The sequence below is a fragment of the Triplophysa rosa genome, linkage group LG8 (genome assembly GCF_024868665.1).
Source record: "Triplophysa rosa linkage group LG8, Trosa_1v2, whole genome shotgun sequence".
Taxonomy (NCBI): Eukaryota; Metazoa; Chordata; class Actinopteri; order Cypriniformes; family Nemacheilidae; genus Triplophysa; species Triplophysa rosa.
This window is the reverse complement of record NC_079897.1, coordinates 22,957,961-22,977,151: the sequence shown is the minus strand read 5'-3', so window position 1 is coordinate 22,977,151 and position 19,191 is coordinate 22,957,961. Positions and strand designations below refer to the sequence as shown.

Sequence of the window (19,191 nt, the reverse complement as noted above, 5' to 3'; positions counted from 1 at the left end):
TCAAACCTAACTAAGGCTTTGTTTGAAAGTTGAAAAATGTTGTGGTACCAAAGCACTTCTGAATCCAGCTTCCTGTCCATGTTTGGTTATAATAAAACAATTTATTTTGTTTAATTTATATTCGTATAAATGCATATTCATTTTTTATTGTGTATTAATTACATTAAATTAAAACTACTCAACAGTTGCGAAGGTGTTCCAGAAGTTATGTTTTGAGCCACATAACGTTTGTCTTTGTTGTTGCCGTATATTTCAAATACAATTTCAAAAGGCACTTATTATGAAAACTTTCTGAAACTTTCTGAGGGTGCCATCTAAGCTTAAGGACACGGACTAAATTCAATATTTGTTAAGCCTTGTCCAACACACCTGAACCAGCTAATAAAGTTCTTGAGAATTCATTGGAAATTATAGGAAATCAAAATGTTATGTGTATGCGTTTAAATAGAATTTGATCTCTTTAGGGCAGTGGCTCTTCAGAAGCTAAATTCCGTCTTGACTCGACGGAAGCTGTGAGATATTCCTACAGTCTTAATCTAAAAAGCAAAACTCTAAAACAGCGTGATGGTGCAGAGAGAGAGAGAGAGAGAGAGAGAGAGAGAATGAGTTAATGACAACAGACAGGATGAGGAAAATTATAATAATTAAAGAAAATGGGTGGGTGGAGACAGATAACTTCTCTCAGAACATTCACCTGATAAGAAACAGGAGATGCCATCAAGAATGGATACGTTTGTTGGGTCAACTCCTCATTATTTCATGTTCTTACATTGTTAGATGACAGTATTCCATGTTTTGCTCTCTATTATTGTTCCACATAAATAAGACAGAATTACTGCACGTGGGTTGCAACTTGCACAGAAGCCGACAACAGCATGTCATACAGGTATTCTACACTTCCTGTTCAGTTTATTTTTACTCTGTTCATATCTGTTCATCACTGGTGAGGTAAATCATTATAGCCTTACGAAAAGATAATGGAGTACCACGGTGCGGTGATGGCATCAACAGGTAAAACCAGTATTTTATGATGACCGTCAACTATTATTTGTTAATTCCAAAAATTTGAATACATGCAAAGTCTTCTGTCCTTCTTTGAGCTTGGCTCTGAAACTTCAGCCTGTTTTATGATAGCCTATTGATGAGAAAAATGTACAATTGGCAGAAATGCTTTACTATCGTGTTTGTGTGGTGTCTGTCTTTAATCTTTTAGTCAGATTCAGACTATAATTTGAAAATGTTGTCGTTTATTCTTTTATTTTGTTTCTACTCTATACATGTGTGTGTGAACATTTTGACCGAGCCTCCTAAATTCTTCTCAAAGCTGAGCTTCAGTTTATACTGCAAGTACAACTATCCCTTGCGAAAATTGACCATGGTTTTACTGCAGTTAAAACCAAAAAACCATGGTTACTGTAGTAAAACAATGGTTATCACAAAATAACCATGGTTTTGAAAACCATGTTTTTTGTAAAAACCATAGTAAACGATGGTTACTGTAGTAAAACCATGGTTTTGCCCTAAGTAATCAATGCACCAAAACACCATGGTTACTACACTTGTACCACAAAAAAAAAACATGGTTAATTTTCGTGAATGCAACTTTTGAATGTATAAATTTTATATCTTTAATGATATATTTGAATTAAAAGTGTCCATTTTTCTTAGTTGGACACCACGTTTGGCCAATATGTCATTATTTTGGTTTGACCTTGTGCCCGATGCCTGACGCACATGATTTGCCCTAACCATTTGAAATGTTGAAGTGTTTTATAAATGTTTGATGCTTTAGTTAATCTAACCATGGTAAACCTCTTTTGGTGATGGTGTGTGTTCATCTGCAAACGTGGTTTCAAATTCACCGTAAATAATCTCATAATAACCACATAAATAATAGTGGTTATAATCACACATAATAGTGTGTGTGTGTGTGTGTCTCTGTGTCTGTGTGTGTTGGTGCGTGTGCGTGTTGTGTGTGTGGAGTGTTTTGTGTGTGGGTGTGTCTGTCTTCTGTGTTTTCAACCTTTTCTTGTTTTTGCAGGTACAACTTTGATTGTTTTGCTTGTAGTCAATGTGTCTCATGTACAGCTGCTTTGTAACAATGAAAATTGTAAAAGCGCTATATAAATAAAGTTGAGTTGAGTTGAGTTGAATAACCATTTTGTTTTGTGGATCCTGGACTTTGCATGTATTCAAATTTGACATGGATTAAGTAGAGGCTCGCAGTACAACATTTGCAAGGCAAACAGTTGTACCCTTTCTGGTTAGACGTTTGGTAAAAACTAAGACTTACTGTTTTAAATGTGTATATCCCTAAAAACGTTCTGGTTTTATACTTTAATTTCATTAACCAGCGATTTTAAGATTTACAATGACTTGATTATGTTTTGTTTATTTCAATGCTGAGGCATGTAAGCCTTTTGATACAATATGGGTTTTACAACTAGGTGATCATGATGTAATTATGTAAACACAATTACCCTTTCCAATATTCCAATAACATGCAGTACACGTGTGTGTGTGTGTGTGTGTGTGTGCGTGCGGATAGTAAACCAGACGTGTGTGTGTGTGTGTGTGTGTGTGCGTGTTCATGTTTGTATATCCCGGTGGGGACCTAAACCTGAATACACACCAACACATGGGGACTCGTGTCACCGTGGGGACCAAAATTGAGGTCCCCAGGGGCAAAAAAGGTAATAAATTGTACAGAACAATATTTTTTACAAATCTAAAAATGCAAAAAGTGTTCTATGATCTTTAGGTTTAGGGATAGGGGATAGAATATACAGTTTGTACAGTATAAAAACATTACGCCTATGGACTGTCCCCACGGGGATAGTCAAGCGTGCGTGCGTGCGTGCGTGTGTGTGTGTGTGTGTGTGTGTGCGTGTTCATGTTTGTATATCCCGGTGGGGACCTAAACTTGAACGCACACCAACGCATGGGGACTCGTGTCACTGTGGGGACCAAAATTGAGGTCCTCATGGGCAAAAAAGCTAATAAATTGTACTGAACAATATATTTTTTTAAAGTGTTCTATGATCTTTAGGTTTAGGGGTTGGGTTAGGGATAGGGGATAGAATATACAGTTTGTACAGTATAAAAAACATTACGCCTATGGACTGTCCCCACGGAGATAATAAACCAGACACGTGTGTGTGTGTGTGGGTGTGTGTGTCCCCATAAAAGTGAAATTGTTAGCATTATGTAAAAACAATTAGTCTATGGTTTGGCCCTGTCGACAGCTAGGTGTTTGATTGTGTAAGAGGGGAAGGTCTGTGAATAAGGAAGTGCAGTGTACACTTAAACTACAGTACTATGGTCAGACACCGTCACACAACCTGTGAAGTCAATCTGCAAGCCATAGAGACTAACGAAGAATGACTGATAGTGGTGAATCCCGGAGACTGTAAATGAGGGTAACTGCTTTTCATTGCTGTCGTTGCTATTTTGCAAAGCTCGCAGTTTCCTCTTTTTTTCCAGTTTCTTAGAATATAGTCTTAACGTGTGCCGTGATATATTATTTCATTTCTATTGTGAGATGAACCACTTAAAAAACAGGAAAAGACTACGAAATCAATCTGACCTCACCTCTCTCTATATTTGTCTCTCTATCTCTCTGTTGCTTTCACTGTTTTATAAAAAAGCCGCAAGAAGGAAGGAAGAGTGTGACAGTGCATGAGAGAGTTAGAGAGGGAGGGACGTGAGAGGGTTATAGGCTTATAAACGCTGTCTGAAGGACGTGTTCTTCTGATAAGACTGTTTACGTTTCAAGAGAGAAGGTATGTATGAAGCTAAATGTAGAGTGAAGCATTATGGGAGGGTTGTCACTGCACAGGTTGTAAGGAGAGAGAGACACAAGTAAGGGGAGGGGTGTAAAAAGACATGAAGGATGAGTGCAGACTGTGAAGATCACACTGTGAAACCAACAGAGAGAGGGAAATTGTAGTACTGTGTGGATTCATGTTTCTGAGTGTTCTGTATCTATTTGAATATACATATAATCATATTTCACTACTTTTTTTCTTTCACTGGAAGAGGAACGTTTGAAAAAGGAAGATGGTTCGGTAAGTTGAGCTGCCGTAAACTTTGCGCACTTGTTCTCTGTTTGGCTCTTCATCTTCCCGTTTCTAGTTTGCCTTTTCTAATGTTTTCCACTGCAGATCGTCGTTTGTGTGTTTTGCAATGTTATTTGAGCAATTGCTTTTTTGTTCTGTTTGCTGTTTCACACTTTCATATCCACCGCTGTGAGCGTGCACAGTGTGTTTATATGTTGATGCACGTCTGGCTGCGCTTGTGCGTGCATCTCTGCAAATACGCATGGTGGTTAGATACAGACCTACAGCAGGCCGTACACTCTATGTGTTTGTAGACTATATGGCTTTTGCACGTGCTTACAAAAAAAGTACAGTAAAGAAGTACAGTAGCAATTTGCTTTCAAAAGAGCTGAAGAAATGCTTTTGGTTATGTTTGTTTGAAATGTGCAATGGCCCCAAAATGTATTTGGATGCTTAAAAAGATGTATAATAAAAACAAAATTGATCTATTTTAATCTATTTTAGACATGTTCCACTTATTTTTATCTAGTCTCTGTCATTTTTGGAGTTTATATGAAATTCCCCTTATATTTTCAGGTGTCCTTGCACATTTAGCACAGTTCATCACATTACATTATGAACATGTTCCATGCCAACCAGAAACTGTCCAAATACTTTTCGCATATCTATACTTTATCATTTAAGCCGTTTGCTTCAAAAAAAGATCAACTGAATGCCGTATTAATTGTGGAGTAAGCGTCCTTGTGTATTAATATACACCAGATTGCAAGTTATTATTGTCCCCCCCAATTTGACATTTTACACTCTTTCGTACCACATACAGTATGTGTCCTTGTGGAACTGTACATGTGTACTTTATATAGAGTGCTTTTGTATGTTGACCAGGTGGTTTCACAGAGATATCTCAGGTATAGAGGCAGAGAACGTTTTGAAGTCCCGAGGTGTCCATGGCAGCTTCCTTTGCCGACCCAGCAAGAAGAATGTGGGCGACTTCTCCCTTTCTGTTAGGTAAAGCGCTATGATATTACATAATCCCCAAAAAACTTGCTGGTCAAATGACCGCCTTTCTTATGCCGTGTTGTGTGTGGAAAGTTTGGTGATACGGAAATTGCCTTCAAAACTACTTGGATCAAGATACATTCGATTTTCAGTTAAAACATGCTTTCTTTTTTCCGTTAAAGTGGGGGAAATTAGTTGCAAAGTGCAACTGGCTGCTTCGGTCATTATGGAAATTCATATGTGCAGAATTATGCTGTGTTGTACGATGCACGTCCATTCATTTTCTAATAGCAGCATTTTTGTGAAATACTTTGAGATAAAAAACAAACAAACATAGATTTTGATGAAGTCATTAGAGAAACACAAAGGTGTTGTAACGTTGTTTGTTATTCACTTTTCCCATATAAAAACAACGATTTTGGGGGGACTTTCCCCTCACTTTTTTTGTCTTATTTTGAAAGGAATTTCACTGAATTTGTCCAAGAGCTGTTCTTCTGAATTGTTTAGTTTTGAAAAATAAAACTGATTTTGAAGTTCTCTGGGATAAATATTCTATTCAATTCAATTCACGTTTATGTGTAGGCCTATAGCGCTTTTCACAGTTTACACTATTGCAAGCAAGCAGCTTTACACAAGTAGGCTACATAATATAAAAACAACACGTAAAACACAAACAAATAAAAACGATTACATAAAAATGTGAAATCATCAGGCAATTATATTATCATTGGAAAGATATGACTCCCAAATCAGAGCCTTTATTTAGGCCTTCTTAACTTTCTCTTTTAAATGTGTTGTGGGTGTGTAAATCACGGATTTTAAGATGACAACTAATAGTCAGATGTACAAATATTTTCATGTATTTTGCAAGACAGCAGTCACGTGTAGCATGTGTCCATTCCTAAAAATGTAAATGATGTAATAATATTAATCCATTTGCATGTTTTTTCCATGCACTGTTAAATATTATTTATTCTCTAAATACTCCAAAATACAATAAGACTGACAAGCTAGATAAAATACACATTGTATTACTGTTAGATTCACTTTGTGTAAATCAGCATCAAGTGGCCTTTTGTTTGATTTAAAGTAATTGTGAAAATGGCTATGAAAATTGATGTCCTAAACAAAGCTCCAGCAACATTTGTTTGCCGTGTCCACTTGGTTATTTAATGCAATGACATGTGTATTAACTGTGACTTACAGCAAATGCCCAGATACAAGTTACAAATTGCTACAAATTGTTCTTCACAGCGATGCCATACAAGAACTATTTTTCTATTCTTTATAGAAGTGCATATCTAAAATGGCTCTTCTGCGGCATTATTTTACACCTTTATTTTTGCACTTTTTTGGGTCCTTCTGTATAAATGCAGCTGGTGTTCTACAAGCTATTTGGCCTATGTGCCACTTCCATTTTCAGTTTCGTGATCTTTATTTATTTGAAGGGATAAAATTGCAACGTTGTCAGAGATTGTAATGAAAAAAATATATAGTACAGTGGAATACAGGTGAATTTGATTTATTTGTTCATTGAACATCATGACAAACCAAGTGATTTTGTGTGATTCAAAATTTCAACTTTTTACAAATAATAAAAACATGCAGCATGTCTCGTAAATATCACTTGCGGAAGTAATTACTACACAGTAATTGTTTCTACATGCTTTCCGAAGTTACTGTTACTCCATTTCCTCTGCAATTCCTGTCTTGGTGTTAACATTCCGGTGCTTTTGAATTTTGCCACAAAATAGCCTGACTAATCGTATACAAATCAATAATTTTGAGTTGTCATGTTCAATTCATATCGTCCTTTAACGCACACAACACATTCAATAAATAGCTACACTCAGTGAATAATACATTTCCTTTTATTTGCATGATGTGCTCTCACTCTCTGTCCATACCTTTCTCTCAGAGTCGGGGATATGATCACCCACATCAGGATTCAGAACACCGGCGATTACTATGACCTGTATGGTGGGGAGAAGTTTGCTACTTTGGCTGAACTGGTGGAATACTACACTGCAGACCATGGCGTTCTACAGGATAGAGATGGGACAATGATTGAACTCAAATACCCTTTAAACTGCTCTGATCCCACTATTGAGAGGTAAGCAATCACATTTCACCATGGACATGCCCCATTCCGATATTAGTTCACCCAAAATATTTTTTTCTGTTCTGTTGAACACAATAGAAGATATTTTAAAGACTGTAGGACAGCAAACAGTTCTGGGGCACTGTTGACTACCACTGTCATTTTTCCTATGGTAGTCAATAGGGTCCAAGAACTGTTTGGTTACAAGCATTCGTCCAAATATCTTTCTCTGTGTTCAGCAGAACAAAGACATTTATACAGGTTTGGAACAACTAGAGAGTGAGTAATTCATGACAGAATTGTCTTTTTTTCATTATGATTGACCAAATGTACATATCCAGAATCAATATAAAGTGATGGCCATTGGTAGACGTGATCATAACAGACCACTGTTTCCTAATCTGCTGTATCAATCCGCCTCGGAGAAGTCTTCCAGGAGAAAGTTGCATCTGTGCTGTCCGAGACCTTACATTCTTACAGTTCTCAGAGTAAAGATACATATCCCAAATATACCTTCTTCGTATTATATGGATAGGCACACAAACTTAAAGCTGGATCAGCACTTTAACATCAGAATCATTTGAGTTTTGCATGAGTTCACAAAATATTTACTGCGCATGTTTGGGTGCATGAATGCCGTGTATACATTTTATGAGCTTGAAGCATTAGAAAAGACACGTAATCTGAACACAGTATTGTAAACTCCGGGAAATATAAAATCTCTTCTGCACATTTTGTTATCAGTGCAAAAATCTTCTATAGGGTGGACCTTTCTAGATCAAATAACACAGTACAGTTTGTTCTATACTGCATCAGACTAAACACTTTCTGAAATCTCATGTTTGTGGTTAAGTTCTTAAAAAGGATGAAATGCAAAAAGTAGAAAATAGAAAGTAACTATACATAAATATTTTTTATAAAGGAAAATTCTACATAAAAACTACGAGGACATATTCTATTAATATTCTATACATTATGGGGTGGGAGTTTTTTCCATGATGGTCGTGTCCACTAACTTATAGCTGTTTGTGTGCTGGAAAATGCTTTAAAGATACAGAAGGTGCTGATGTCCAATGACCTGCTCTGTCGATTGTATGAATGAAAGACCAGTGCTTTGACTGCAACTTTATACAGTGGTGCATTTACATGCATTACAATTTTGGAACACGTCAGTTTAACATATATGCCAGTAAAAGCATGCAAAAATGCTAACCGCTAATGAGCTTTATGATTTTGGACACATTTTTGGACGGCTTTATTTCATGTTGAAGCACCTTGAATCGCAAACTCACTCCACCCCTCCCTCTGCCGTGTCTGACTTCCTCTTCTCGTCTGCGGTTGGAAACTTTAGTTTTGACACATTTGCAAACAGTGACCAGAACCATTTAGACCTTCCTTCATGTCTCTCCACCCTTCAGTCACCGTTTTTCTTTTTTTGGTCATACTTATACTTCTTGATGGATGCTCTTTTTTTAATGGACAGAGAATCTGTACAAACTTTCTGTCTGTAGGCAATCCCAGTGTATCACTTTCCTGCATGCTTGCAAGTGCTACTATAGCCTATGTGTTACGTGAGTTGAAATGTCACAGGCGAATATAAAAAAGTAGGCCTATCACTGTGCCCAAAAGCCGCTGAAAATGTCAAGTTCTCATGTTTCTGTGTTTGCATGTGAACGGCTCCAAAAAAGTTTTTCTTTGTAATTTCATTGGTCACGAAACGTGCTGTACAGAAAGCAGATCTTCTGGTTTGCTATACACGTTAGAGATATTTAAAGGCAAGAAATTATTCATTCCTACACTAAAAAGAAAGTATGAGTGTGACCTAAAAACATTCTTGTGACTTCTCCGTGCTGCAAAATTAAAAATACTTTTTAATATCACCGGCACTCATGGTATATAAGCTCTGTTTCTGAGCATATGATTATATTTTTGTGTCACATCTTTGTTTATCGTGATAAACCTCAGTCCCCAAACAAACCGGAATGGAAAACCAGCTTTTGTTCAAATGAGAGATAAGGGATTAGGATCAATGATAGACCACACTGTAAGAAAAAATCCTGTAAAAACTTTAATATTCCAGCAGCTGGGGCAGCAGAAAAAAATAAGAATAAAATGTTTGCTTAAAATTGTATGTTAAAATAACATGTTATTTTACACCAGCTAAATGTGCAGTTTATTTCTGTCATTTAAATTTTTTAACCATATTTCAAATGTGAAAATTTTGTTAAATAAAACCGTTTTTTTTACAGTGCATAAATAAACAGCTATATGAGACAAAGGCCTGGATTTGAGTATGGTTTTGTAATGACATTAAAATGTCGGTATCAGACACTCATCGGAGACCTAAAATACAGTATATGCACAACACATCAAGAACAGATGACACTGTTGCGCATACAGTGGAAAAACATTGAGAGGTTTCTATCCTGAAAATAGTTACAAAACAGTGCAGCGAATACACAGTGGGCTTATACATATGGTATTAATATATACGGAAATATAAAATACATATAGATTAAAGTGATAGTTCACCCAAAAATAAAAATTCTGTCATCGTTTACTCCCTCTTGTCATTTCAAACCTTTATGACTTTCTTTCTTCCGCAGAACCCAAAGGAAGATATTTTGAAGAATGTTGTTAGCTTGCCCCCATTCACTTGCATTGGTTTTGTGTCCATACAGTAGATGTGAATGGGGTCCAGTGCTGTTCGGGTACCAACGTTCTGTAAAATATCTTCTATTGGGTTCTGCGGAAGAAAGAAAGTCATAAAGATTTGAAATGACAAGAGGATGAGTAAACCATGACAGAATTTTCATTTTTGGGTGAACCATCACTTTAATGATGCATAAACATTTAATTGCATGTCTAAATTCAAACTGAAGTGATACAGGGCATTAAAATTGACATTCAACAGTAGGCTATTATATTGACCATTATAAAATGAAATCAATTTCATGTTTTATATTAATCATTTTACTTTATTTTATGTAAGAATATACTGTAATTACAAGTTCATTACTTGACCCGCTCGTTTTAATATTCAGGGATAAACATCGCTGTATAATTCATCCATAAAATCAAACTCTTATTGAACTGGTTGGAGTTGTCAAAGCAATCATGGAAGAACCCCAGAAAGGAGATGTAGCAAGCATTTTTTTCACAAGAGAAGAAGGAAGGACAAACTAAAAATAAACCATAGTCTCGAGTCAAGAAATCTTGTCATCAGAAAATTTTCCGACCACAGTACAGGAAGCTGAAATGCAGAAATTGAGAACTGAACCCAATTGCTTACTCAAATTTTTGCATGTTAGCGCTCGAGGACCACCCTACCTCACTGCTAAAAATACAATTCAGTTATATTAAACTGGGACATCTGTGCACTGCAAATACACACACGGAAAGGAGCTATAATATTCATGTTTGTGTTTTTGGCTGCTGTGGTTGTGATGCATGTGACGCAACTGAGTGTATTTCTGTAACTGTCATCCTCGAAACAGCTCTGGTCTGTGTGCGTCACGTGTGTCTTCTGATCCTAATGTGTAATGACAACTGTCACAATAACCAAAGCCTTTTCTCTTTTACTCCTGTGTGTGTTCAGATGGTACCACGGTCACCTGTCAGGTCCAAACGCTGAGAAACTGCTCCGCGAGCGCAATGAGTCTGGAACGTTCCTGGTGAGGGAGTCGCTCTCCAAACCAGGAGACTTTGTGCTGTCTGCAATGACCGATGATCAGACCAGTAATGGCAGAAGGGTCTCGCATATCAAGATCATGTGCAATGTAAGTGCTTGTGTGTGTGTTTGGTCTCACATGTGTAATTGTATTAAGTTCTGTGGCCTTCAGATCCAAATATGCAAAAACTGCTATTTAGATAGTGTTGAATGTAAAACATTATTCTGAAACTTGTTCAAATACAATTTTATAGCATTAGTGGCACAAATAGGCATTAAACCTCTAAAATATTGAGTAGAAAAAATGCATCTTTAGGTCACATAAATATCTGCACTGCAGTGATGTTATAAATATATATTTTATACATTGCGTTTGGCCAGTGGTGTTATTTATATAGTCAAACATTTTATAAGTACATGCATTTAAAGAAAACTGAACCATTGCTTTTGCACCACTCTTGAGCAGAGTGTTAAGTTTTTTTTTGTTTCAGGCAAGCATCAAAAATAACATTTACCCACAGTACAGCATGCATTATACAGTATGGTGTACACGACATGTACACCTTCAGTACAGACACTATTATATATTTACAAATATCCACAGCACAACATTTCAACACAACATCTAAAATCGCCGCACAGGACTTACCCCGAAGAATCTAGACTGGACTTGAGTCATGAGTGTGTGTGAATGCTATAGTGGGGGTGGTCATGTCCCACTCAGAGCTCAGAACCTTCGGTAATGAGGTCACTTGTCACTTGGTCTATTGTTTTATTTATTCCACTTGTTTGTCATTGCGTATGCATGTGAGCAGAGCGTCAAAGTGCTCTACCCAGAATAAACAGCGTCACTGCATTGCATTACTGTGTAGCAGATTAACTGTACAAAAACTGTTTTGTGAAGAAGGTTTTAATCAGCTCAGAAAACTGAACAATGCAGTCCTAAGATTTATGAAACCGGCCTAAGTTAACCCTGTTTTATCCAGGAGGTTTTAAACCCCCCCACCAGATTTGGGAACAGAGGTTTCTTTTTGCTGCTGATGTTGTACAAAGTTTTAAAGCACAAATAAGAATTGACTGTTAAAATGCGCTTAATAAAATTTATTTTATAGAAAGGAATATCATATTATTTTAATATCAAACATTTGTTTGTCTATAGTTCATGGCTTAGGACTCCTGTGTGAACTTGATGGGAACTAACCTACACCTACTAAAATAACGTTTGGACATTTTGGTAAAAAGAAATAGTGAAGTTGTTCCTGGCTAAAGGTTTAGCATAAGTGTTCGCAGATGCCATGTGTTTTGATGCAACCATATTAGATGGTCATTTTAGATGTGCCAGTGCCGCTAAACCTAACGTTGTTCATTTAGTGAATTAAATGGGATTGTGAAGTGACTGGTAAATTCTAAAACTCAAAATTCTTCTGTTTGTTTATTTCGTTTCAGAGTGACCGCTACACAGTTGGTGGTAAAGAGATTTTTGACTCTTTGACAGACCTTGTCGAGCATTTTAAACGTAGTGGCATTGAGGAGTTATCTGGCACCATGGTTTACCTTAAACAGGTAAAATATTAATAATAAAAACATTCCTACGTGCTTTTCTTATTTCCTAACATGGGTAGCATGACTTTGATGGGGAATGATCACATTAGCTAAATTTGAGTAAATCAGAGTCACTGTACATTTTTTATATTATTTGTAATGTAAAAAAGAAAACCGTTCAATTCAGGCATTAGAGCATTGCATTTTAGTGCAATTGCATAGTTACCGTATTTATAACGTTTATACTGTACAGCCGTGGAAAAAATTAGGAGACCATGGCAAATTTTCATTTGATCAGCATTTCTAGATGTATTGTGGCCATTCCAGTCAAGTGTCTGTTGAATTTCAACAAAATCAAGGCTCATGAGTGACAAAGTCATCACATTAAAAAAATCATTTTTGAACTTTTCCTAAACACATGTACAAATTTTACTGTTGTGTTGCTTAAAAGTGAATTTGAACTTGTTTTCTTTGCAGTATTTGAGATCTGGAAAAATACACAACATATGTTCTGTTTTTTTACTTGTTTCTAAAGTTTTCATTTTCATGCAAATAAATTCAAATAGAAACAATATTTTTTATTGTTCGTAGTTCACATAATGAAACAAAAATGATCATTTTACCTAAACACATACCTATAAATAGAAAATTCAGAAAAACTGAAATGGTCTGAATTTTTAAATGATCTGTTATTTTTTTTCTTCGGCTGTTTATTTCAAACAAGTTTCTACTTTGGTTTACAATTTTGTTAGATTCATTCACATTGATGATAATAATTGATGTTTGACGTTCAAAGTGCCTAATATTTTAATGAGATAAGAGGATTGAACTGGAAAATATCTGTGTTGACATTCAGTCATAGAACTGTGGAAAGCACCTTTAATGTTGTGATTAATCTTCGCCGTCTCTGTCTGCATCTCTCCTCCTCTCTAATGTCTGACTTTCTGTCTTCACAACTTGTTGTGCCTCTTGCTATTTCTCCGTTTATGTCTTTTTTAATATCTGCCCACCTCTCCCTTTTCCCCAGCCTTATTACTCCACAAGGTTAAATGCGGCTGACATTGAGAGCAGAGTAAAGCAGCTCGACTTGACTTCAGAGAAAGAGAAAGCGGATGGGGCTGATAAAAAGTTAAAAGGCGGATTCTGGGAAGAGTTTGATGTGAGTCAATCCCAGTGGAAAATGACATTGCTCAGATGTAGCTCAGAATATTCTCAATTATTTATTCATTTTTCAACTCATTTGTTTCTCCCTAAATTGCATAGGAGGAATAAAAATGGAATAGATGAGGCATTTTCATAGGGAGCATGGAGCTGTAATGTGTATATTAATTGTATATATAGCATGTAAATGTAGATTGTATAATTAAAACAATATGGATTTGGGTACATTTGATAAAAATGTTCATATTGAAATCTCATTTTGCCATGCAGCATCTATGATAGCAAGACCATGCGTGTGGTTAAAAAATGTCTTAATTCAAATCATGTTTGTGCTTACAACACCTGACCTAGTATGGTTTTAAGGAACTGTTGCTAAAATTAGCGTATTCTTATTATGATGGTATTTGGTCGGAGTAAGGTTAGACCACAGCTGCCAAACGGTTGTTCAGAATCACTCTCAACAGTCAGGATGTGGTCATGTAGTCTCTCTGTCGCTCTTCATTTCTTTGCCTGTCTTTACTATTTTCGGTCTATAAATCAATTTTTTGTCTGTAGAGGCTACAGAAGCTCGAAACTAAGGTAACAAAGAGCAGAGATGAAGGGATGAGACCAGAAAACAAAAGCAAAAACAGATACAAGAACATCCTTCCCTGTGAGTATAAACTGGATATTTCTTTGTCCATACAGTTATTACTTACAAATATTTTCATTTAGCAAAACATTCATTAATTCTTTCTTCTCTTTTCTCAGTTGATGAAACCCGGGTTATCATGGAGAATGCAGATCCTAATGTTGTCGGCTCTGATTACATTAATGCCAACTATGTTACAGTATGTACACAATAAGTCATGACTTCTTTAAAAAAAAATCTGCAAAACTTCTCTCTTCCAAACTTTTTTCTGTTTCTGTTTGTTCGCAGAACAAATTAATGGATATTGATCACCAGAAAGTTTACATTGCGTGTCAAGGCTGCCTCGCGACCACCGTAAAAGATTTCTGGCAAATGGCATGGCAAGAAAAGTCACGAGTAATCGTCATGACAACAAGGGAGGTTGAAAAAGGAAGGGTTAGTACAGTAAAATACAGTGTTTATAATAAAGTTGAAATTTGTTCAAATAATTGAAAATTCTTTATTATTAAGACTAATATTATTAATATAATAATTAATATCAAGGCTTTAAAATAAAACGATTCATACCAAACATGTGACTTCTAATGCAGTATTTTATATTCTGTAATTAACAACCACCCTGTTTCTGTACATGTGCTCTCGACAGAATAAATGTGTGCCATACTGGCCTACGACTCAAGGAGAGACCATGGAAGCAGGCAGATACTTGGTGACGTTACTATCTGAGAAGGATGCTGCCGATTACAAGGTCCGAGTGATCGAACTCTCAGCTCCTCATCGGGTGAGAAAAGTCTTTTTAATACCTAATGTTTCTGCAGCCTAAACAGTGTAACGCTGCCAAGATCATGGGTTTGATTCCCAAAGCATAAGCTAATAAAACGAAATAAAGTCTATTAAGTGGCTTTGGTTCAAACATCTGCCAAATACATACGTACGTACATGTGCATGTACCACTGTGCAGACATTTATATTATTACACAGAAGAATTGATCTGTACCGTGAGACGAGTGGGTTTGATACTGTATGTGTGTAACTTAGTTAATGCAATGCTGTATCAGTTGAGCTACAGGAACACGATTGGGTTTTTTGCTGGATAATGAAATGCAGCAGGGATTAAATTTTCTAGTTGCATTTTCAGCCTTGTTGAAATAATCATTATTGAGCCATATAAATTATCTTTACATTACATTTGAGTATTTTGTAACACATTTGAATGTGGGACAGTGAAACATTTGAACTACTGATCATTAGAATCATTTTGATTTGCATTGTTGTTTGTTTTATATTTATATACATTTTTTATATGTCTTTATAAACATTTGTTTAAACATAAAACATTTCTTAACTCACAGTTTGACATTAAATTGTAGTTAGATTTGTGAAAAGCACTATATAAATAAATTGAATTGAATTGAATAGATTTGAGTTAGTTTTGCAAATCGAATAATAAATAAGGAATATTTAAGTAAATATTCACATATGCACTGCCTACTATATTTCTATCATATATATGAATTCTATTCATTCATTTAGACTACATCTCTGTTATTTTCTTATTCCAGAAAGAGCCAGCTAGGACCATTTGGCACTACCAATATTTAAGTTGGCCAGATCATGGCGTGCCCCAGGAACCTGGTGGGGTTCTTAGCTTTCTGGAGCAGGTCAACATCAGACAAAATGAATTTTCCTCATATGGACCAATGATAATTCACTGCAGGTATACTGCCATAAACACAACAAGAGCTTTTTGTAACTTATTATTGCTCTAGAAACAACATTTGTACAACTTTACTTATGATCGAGTCATATACTGTACAACAGAGCGCCCAATCAACATGGTCCAGGGAAATTACTGTTCTCTGTTCTTTATGTTCCTTCGCTCTCTGGCATGTAATGTAATGCATGCCCAAATCCCTGAGTAGTGAGATTCATGCACAAGTCACACCACTCAACATGCAGTAAATACAGTAAATACTTGAACTCTTCATGATCCCTTAGTTCCCACACTAAACCTTTAATCAATAGTTTGTTTACACAGTACTGTTACTGTATAAACAGTACTGTAGGATTAACGTGTGCTGTAGGACACTCATACTGACTCATGACCTCCGCAAATGGATGAGATAGCCTTAAAGGGATACTTCAGGCTTGAATCAAAATTTCCCCATGGTTTAATTCCCCTCAAGGCTTCCTAACTGAATGTGACTTTCTTCTTGAAGAATAATGCAGTCGGAGTTATAATCAGTGTTGGGTGTAACTAGTTACTAAGTAATTAGTTACTGTAATTTAATTACTTTTTCCTTGAAAAAGTAAAGTAAGGGATTACTCTTAATTTTTTGACATCCGCTGCAGGCGAACGAGAGGCTTGTTGTTCCCCTAAATGAGTGTTTCTATTGGCTGAAAATGAAAAATGCTGTGTTCGTCACATGAACTTACGACACCCTTGCGTCATTTGCCAGAAAACAAGCCTCTCGTTCGCCTGCAGCGGATGTTAGACATTATCGTTAATAGCGTTGTCAACATGGATATTTCTCTTAAACAAACGCATCGATTCGCTTCAGAAGACCTTTGTTAAGACCACGGAGCCGTGTCGAGCATTTCTTTGATCGATGGATGTACTTTGTGGAGCTTCAAAAAATTGCCCCCCGGTTCACTCCCACCGCTTGGAAGTAAAAGGATACGTGGTATTATAACTATGACTTATAACTCAAACCTGATGTATCCCTTTAATGTGTGGCTGTAATGTAATATCTGTAATGTATGTTTTGTCAGTGCTGGTATCGGACGAACAGGAACCATTGTGGTGATCGACATGCTTGTAGATGTAATTGATGCTAAAGGTGAGTTTACAGTCTTCTCTATTTTTAGAAACTTATCACTTCTGTGAAGTGTTTAAAGTCAGCACAAGGCGTTTATTTTTGTATTCATGACATGGGCATCTCAGGGCTTTGATTAGGGTCCTGCCAATTACTGAAATGCAATGGTATTCTAATGATGTTGTCCTTGACAGGTCTGGACTGTGACATTGACATCCAGAAGTGTATTCAGATGGTAAGGGAGCAGCGGTCCGGCATGGTGCAAACTGAGGCTCAGTACAAGTTCATATACATGGCGGTGCTTCAGTATATAGACTCGACCAAGGTCACACGTAAAGCCGTCATGGTACGTAAGAAATATTTATGTGTGCTGGGGTATTTTTGTGTGCACGGCAATCAATATAATGGACAATACGTATAATAGATAACAATGAATATTTGCCTAACCAACACTAAAATAGGAGATAAACCACTCTTTCTTTGCATGTCTCTTGTCTGTTGTACTTAGTGTTTCTAATTCTTTCTTTTTCCATTTCTGTTACAGGAAACAGAAACTGAATACGGAAACCTCTCAATTCAACCCAAACACCAAAAAGCCAGTCGCAAAGCCTCTGCAAAGTGAGTGTGCATCTGAGCCATTTGCCTTCTATCATGTATCCCTAAATACTCCGCTTGTACTCCACAAACATTTCACACAGTCCCTTATCTTCCACTAACTAAAGACCAGTTAAGTCGGCGGTTCAAAGTTCTCTCAGTCACACGGGTCGTTCTGCTTACACATGCAACTTGGAAGCCTCGAATAGTTGTGCAACATCCCATTCAAAAGAGAAAGAATGGGATTGAGCGGGCCTTCTTATCTAAGATCTGCTATAGTCCCTGCTTTACCTTAATCTAATCACAGTGAATCTAACTAATCATTGGCTTATGATTATACAATGTTTGTCAAGACTCTCTCCCTTCTCTCTCATTTACGTACTGATAAAACATAAAAATAAAACGATAAATGCATATGTAGTGGCGTACAAATAAAAACTAACAACAAACAATGGCATGGCAATGGTAGAATGGCATGAATATTTATATTTTAAAAGCATTTTAATGAAGATTTTAAGGAGTAGGATTCGTACCCAGGGCAGTTTTTACGTTGGAAATGAACTTCTTTAGAAGCTTGGGTGTTTATGATGATTCATATAAGTTTGTGACTATCAGCAATTTTCTTTTCAGAAAAAATGAAGATCCTTATGAGGGAGCCAAGGGAAAGAAAGACGTCAAAAAACAGAACTCCGAGGATAAAAAGAGCGGCTCTGTGAGGAAACGATAAGATTTAAATGTTGCTTTTTGGTTGTACAGCTTTCTTAAAAATAAATATTCAGCTGTTCTGCAGACATTCTGTTTAAAAGCATACTGAGCCAGAGGTTATAAAAAAGAAAGACAACAGTTTTGCAAAACTGTTATTTGTCTTCGTTCATTTTTATTATTTGGTAAAAATATTTTTAAGTAAAGTTTTATCTGGCGTAAACCGATCGATCATGTGTTTTCTGTAACATGTCGTTCTTGGTTTTAATAAACTCTCATCCCTGCTGCCCATTGCATTTATCTACTGTAAAAAGATAAGACGTGTAGCCTTTCTTCCGGGAAGATATTATTCCAACAGGAAGGTTGATGTCCCGGAGAGATGATAAAGACAGACCCTGGATTGATGCCAGCTGAGAGGCAGGTGCCTCATTCATATTCTGTACATCAGAGAGCTGCACACATATGGGTCAAAGATGGCTCTTGATCACTGAACCCCACACTGCGCTGACCCCATTTAACACTGAGGCCCAGCAGGGAAAAAACATTAGATGAAATAAATGACCTTTACAGAGTGCCACACAAACAACAGCATGTCAGAGAAAAAGAGCGTGAGAGAGAACTTGGTTTAATTTTGAGTACATTGGAAAACGATGTGGTTTTTAACATTGCTGCTTTTTTAAGTGTTTAAAGGGTTTTCCAAAGCAATAAAAAAAACTATACAGGGTGTGTCTGGGGTCTTATTCCAGTATTCCAGTCAGTGGTGTTCAATTGGTTTCCATTTGCCAGATAACTAACATCTTATCAACACAATACCATGTGGAGAGACACAGAGACCATTCAAGTTTCTATTGAAGGGATAGTTCACCCAAAAATGGAAATTCTGTCATAATTTGGAACAACTCGAGGGGCCCTTTAAA

The 19,191-nt window shown here is 36.5% G+C and overlaps 1 protein-coding gene across 5 annotated transcripts; it reads left to right on the top strand.

The window, feature by feature from the left end:
• Positions 1-730: 730 nt before the first annotated feature.
• On the top strand, positions 731-19,109 carry ptpn6 (protein tyrosine phosphatase non-receptor type 6). 5 transcript variants are annotated; one of them, XM_057339328.1, is made up of 16 exons: positions 731-886; positions 4,039-4,067; positions 4,944-5,066; positions 6,976-7,170; positions 10,757-10,937; positions 12,275-12,391; positions 13,398-13,529; positions 14,087-14,183; positions 14,282-14,361; positions 14,451-14,597; positions 14,809-14,943; positions 15,725-15,879; positions 16,935-17,002; positions 17,173-17,324; positions 17,523-17,596; positions 18,203-19,108. In XM_057339328.1, exons 2-16 carry the CDS (start codon positions 4,060-4,062, stop codon positions 18,297-18,299), a joined length of 1,761 nt encoding a protein of 586 aa, XP_057195311.1. In that variant the 5' UTR covers positions 731-886; positions 4,039-4,059; the 3' UTR covers positions 18,300-19,108. The 5 variants fall into 5 exon arrangements, with proteins under 5 accessions (XP_057195311.1, XP_057195312.1, XP_057195310.1 ...); XM_057339329.1 differs by lacking the exon at positions 731-886 and adding an exon at positions 993-1,011; XM_057339327.1 differs by lacking the exon at positions 731-886 and adding an exon at positions 3,319-3,419.
• Positions 19,110-19,191: the final 82 nt, after the last annotated feature.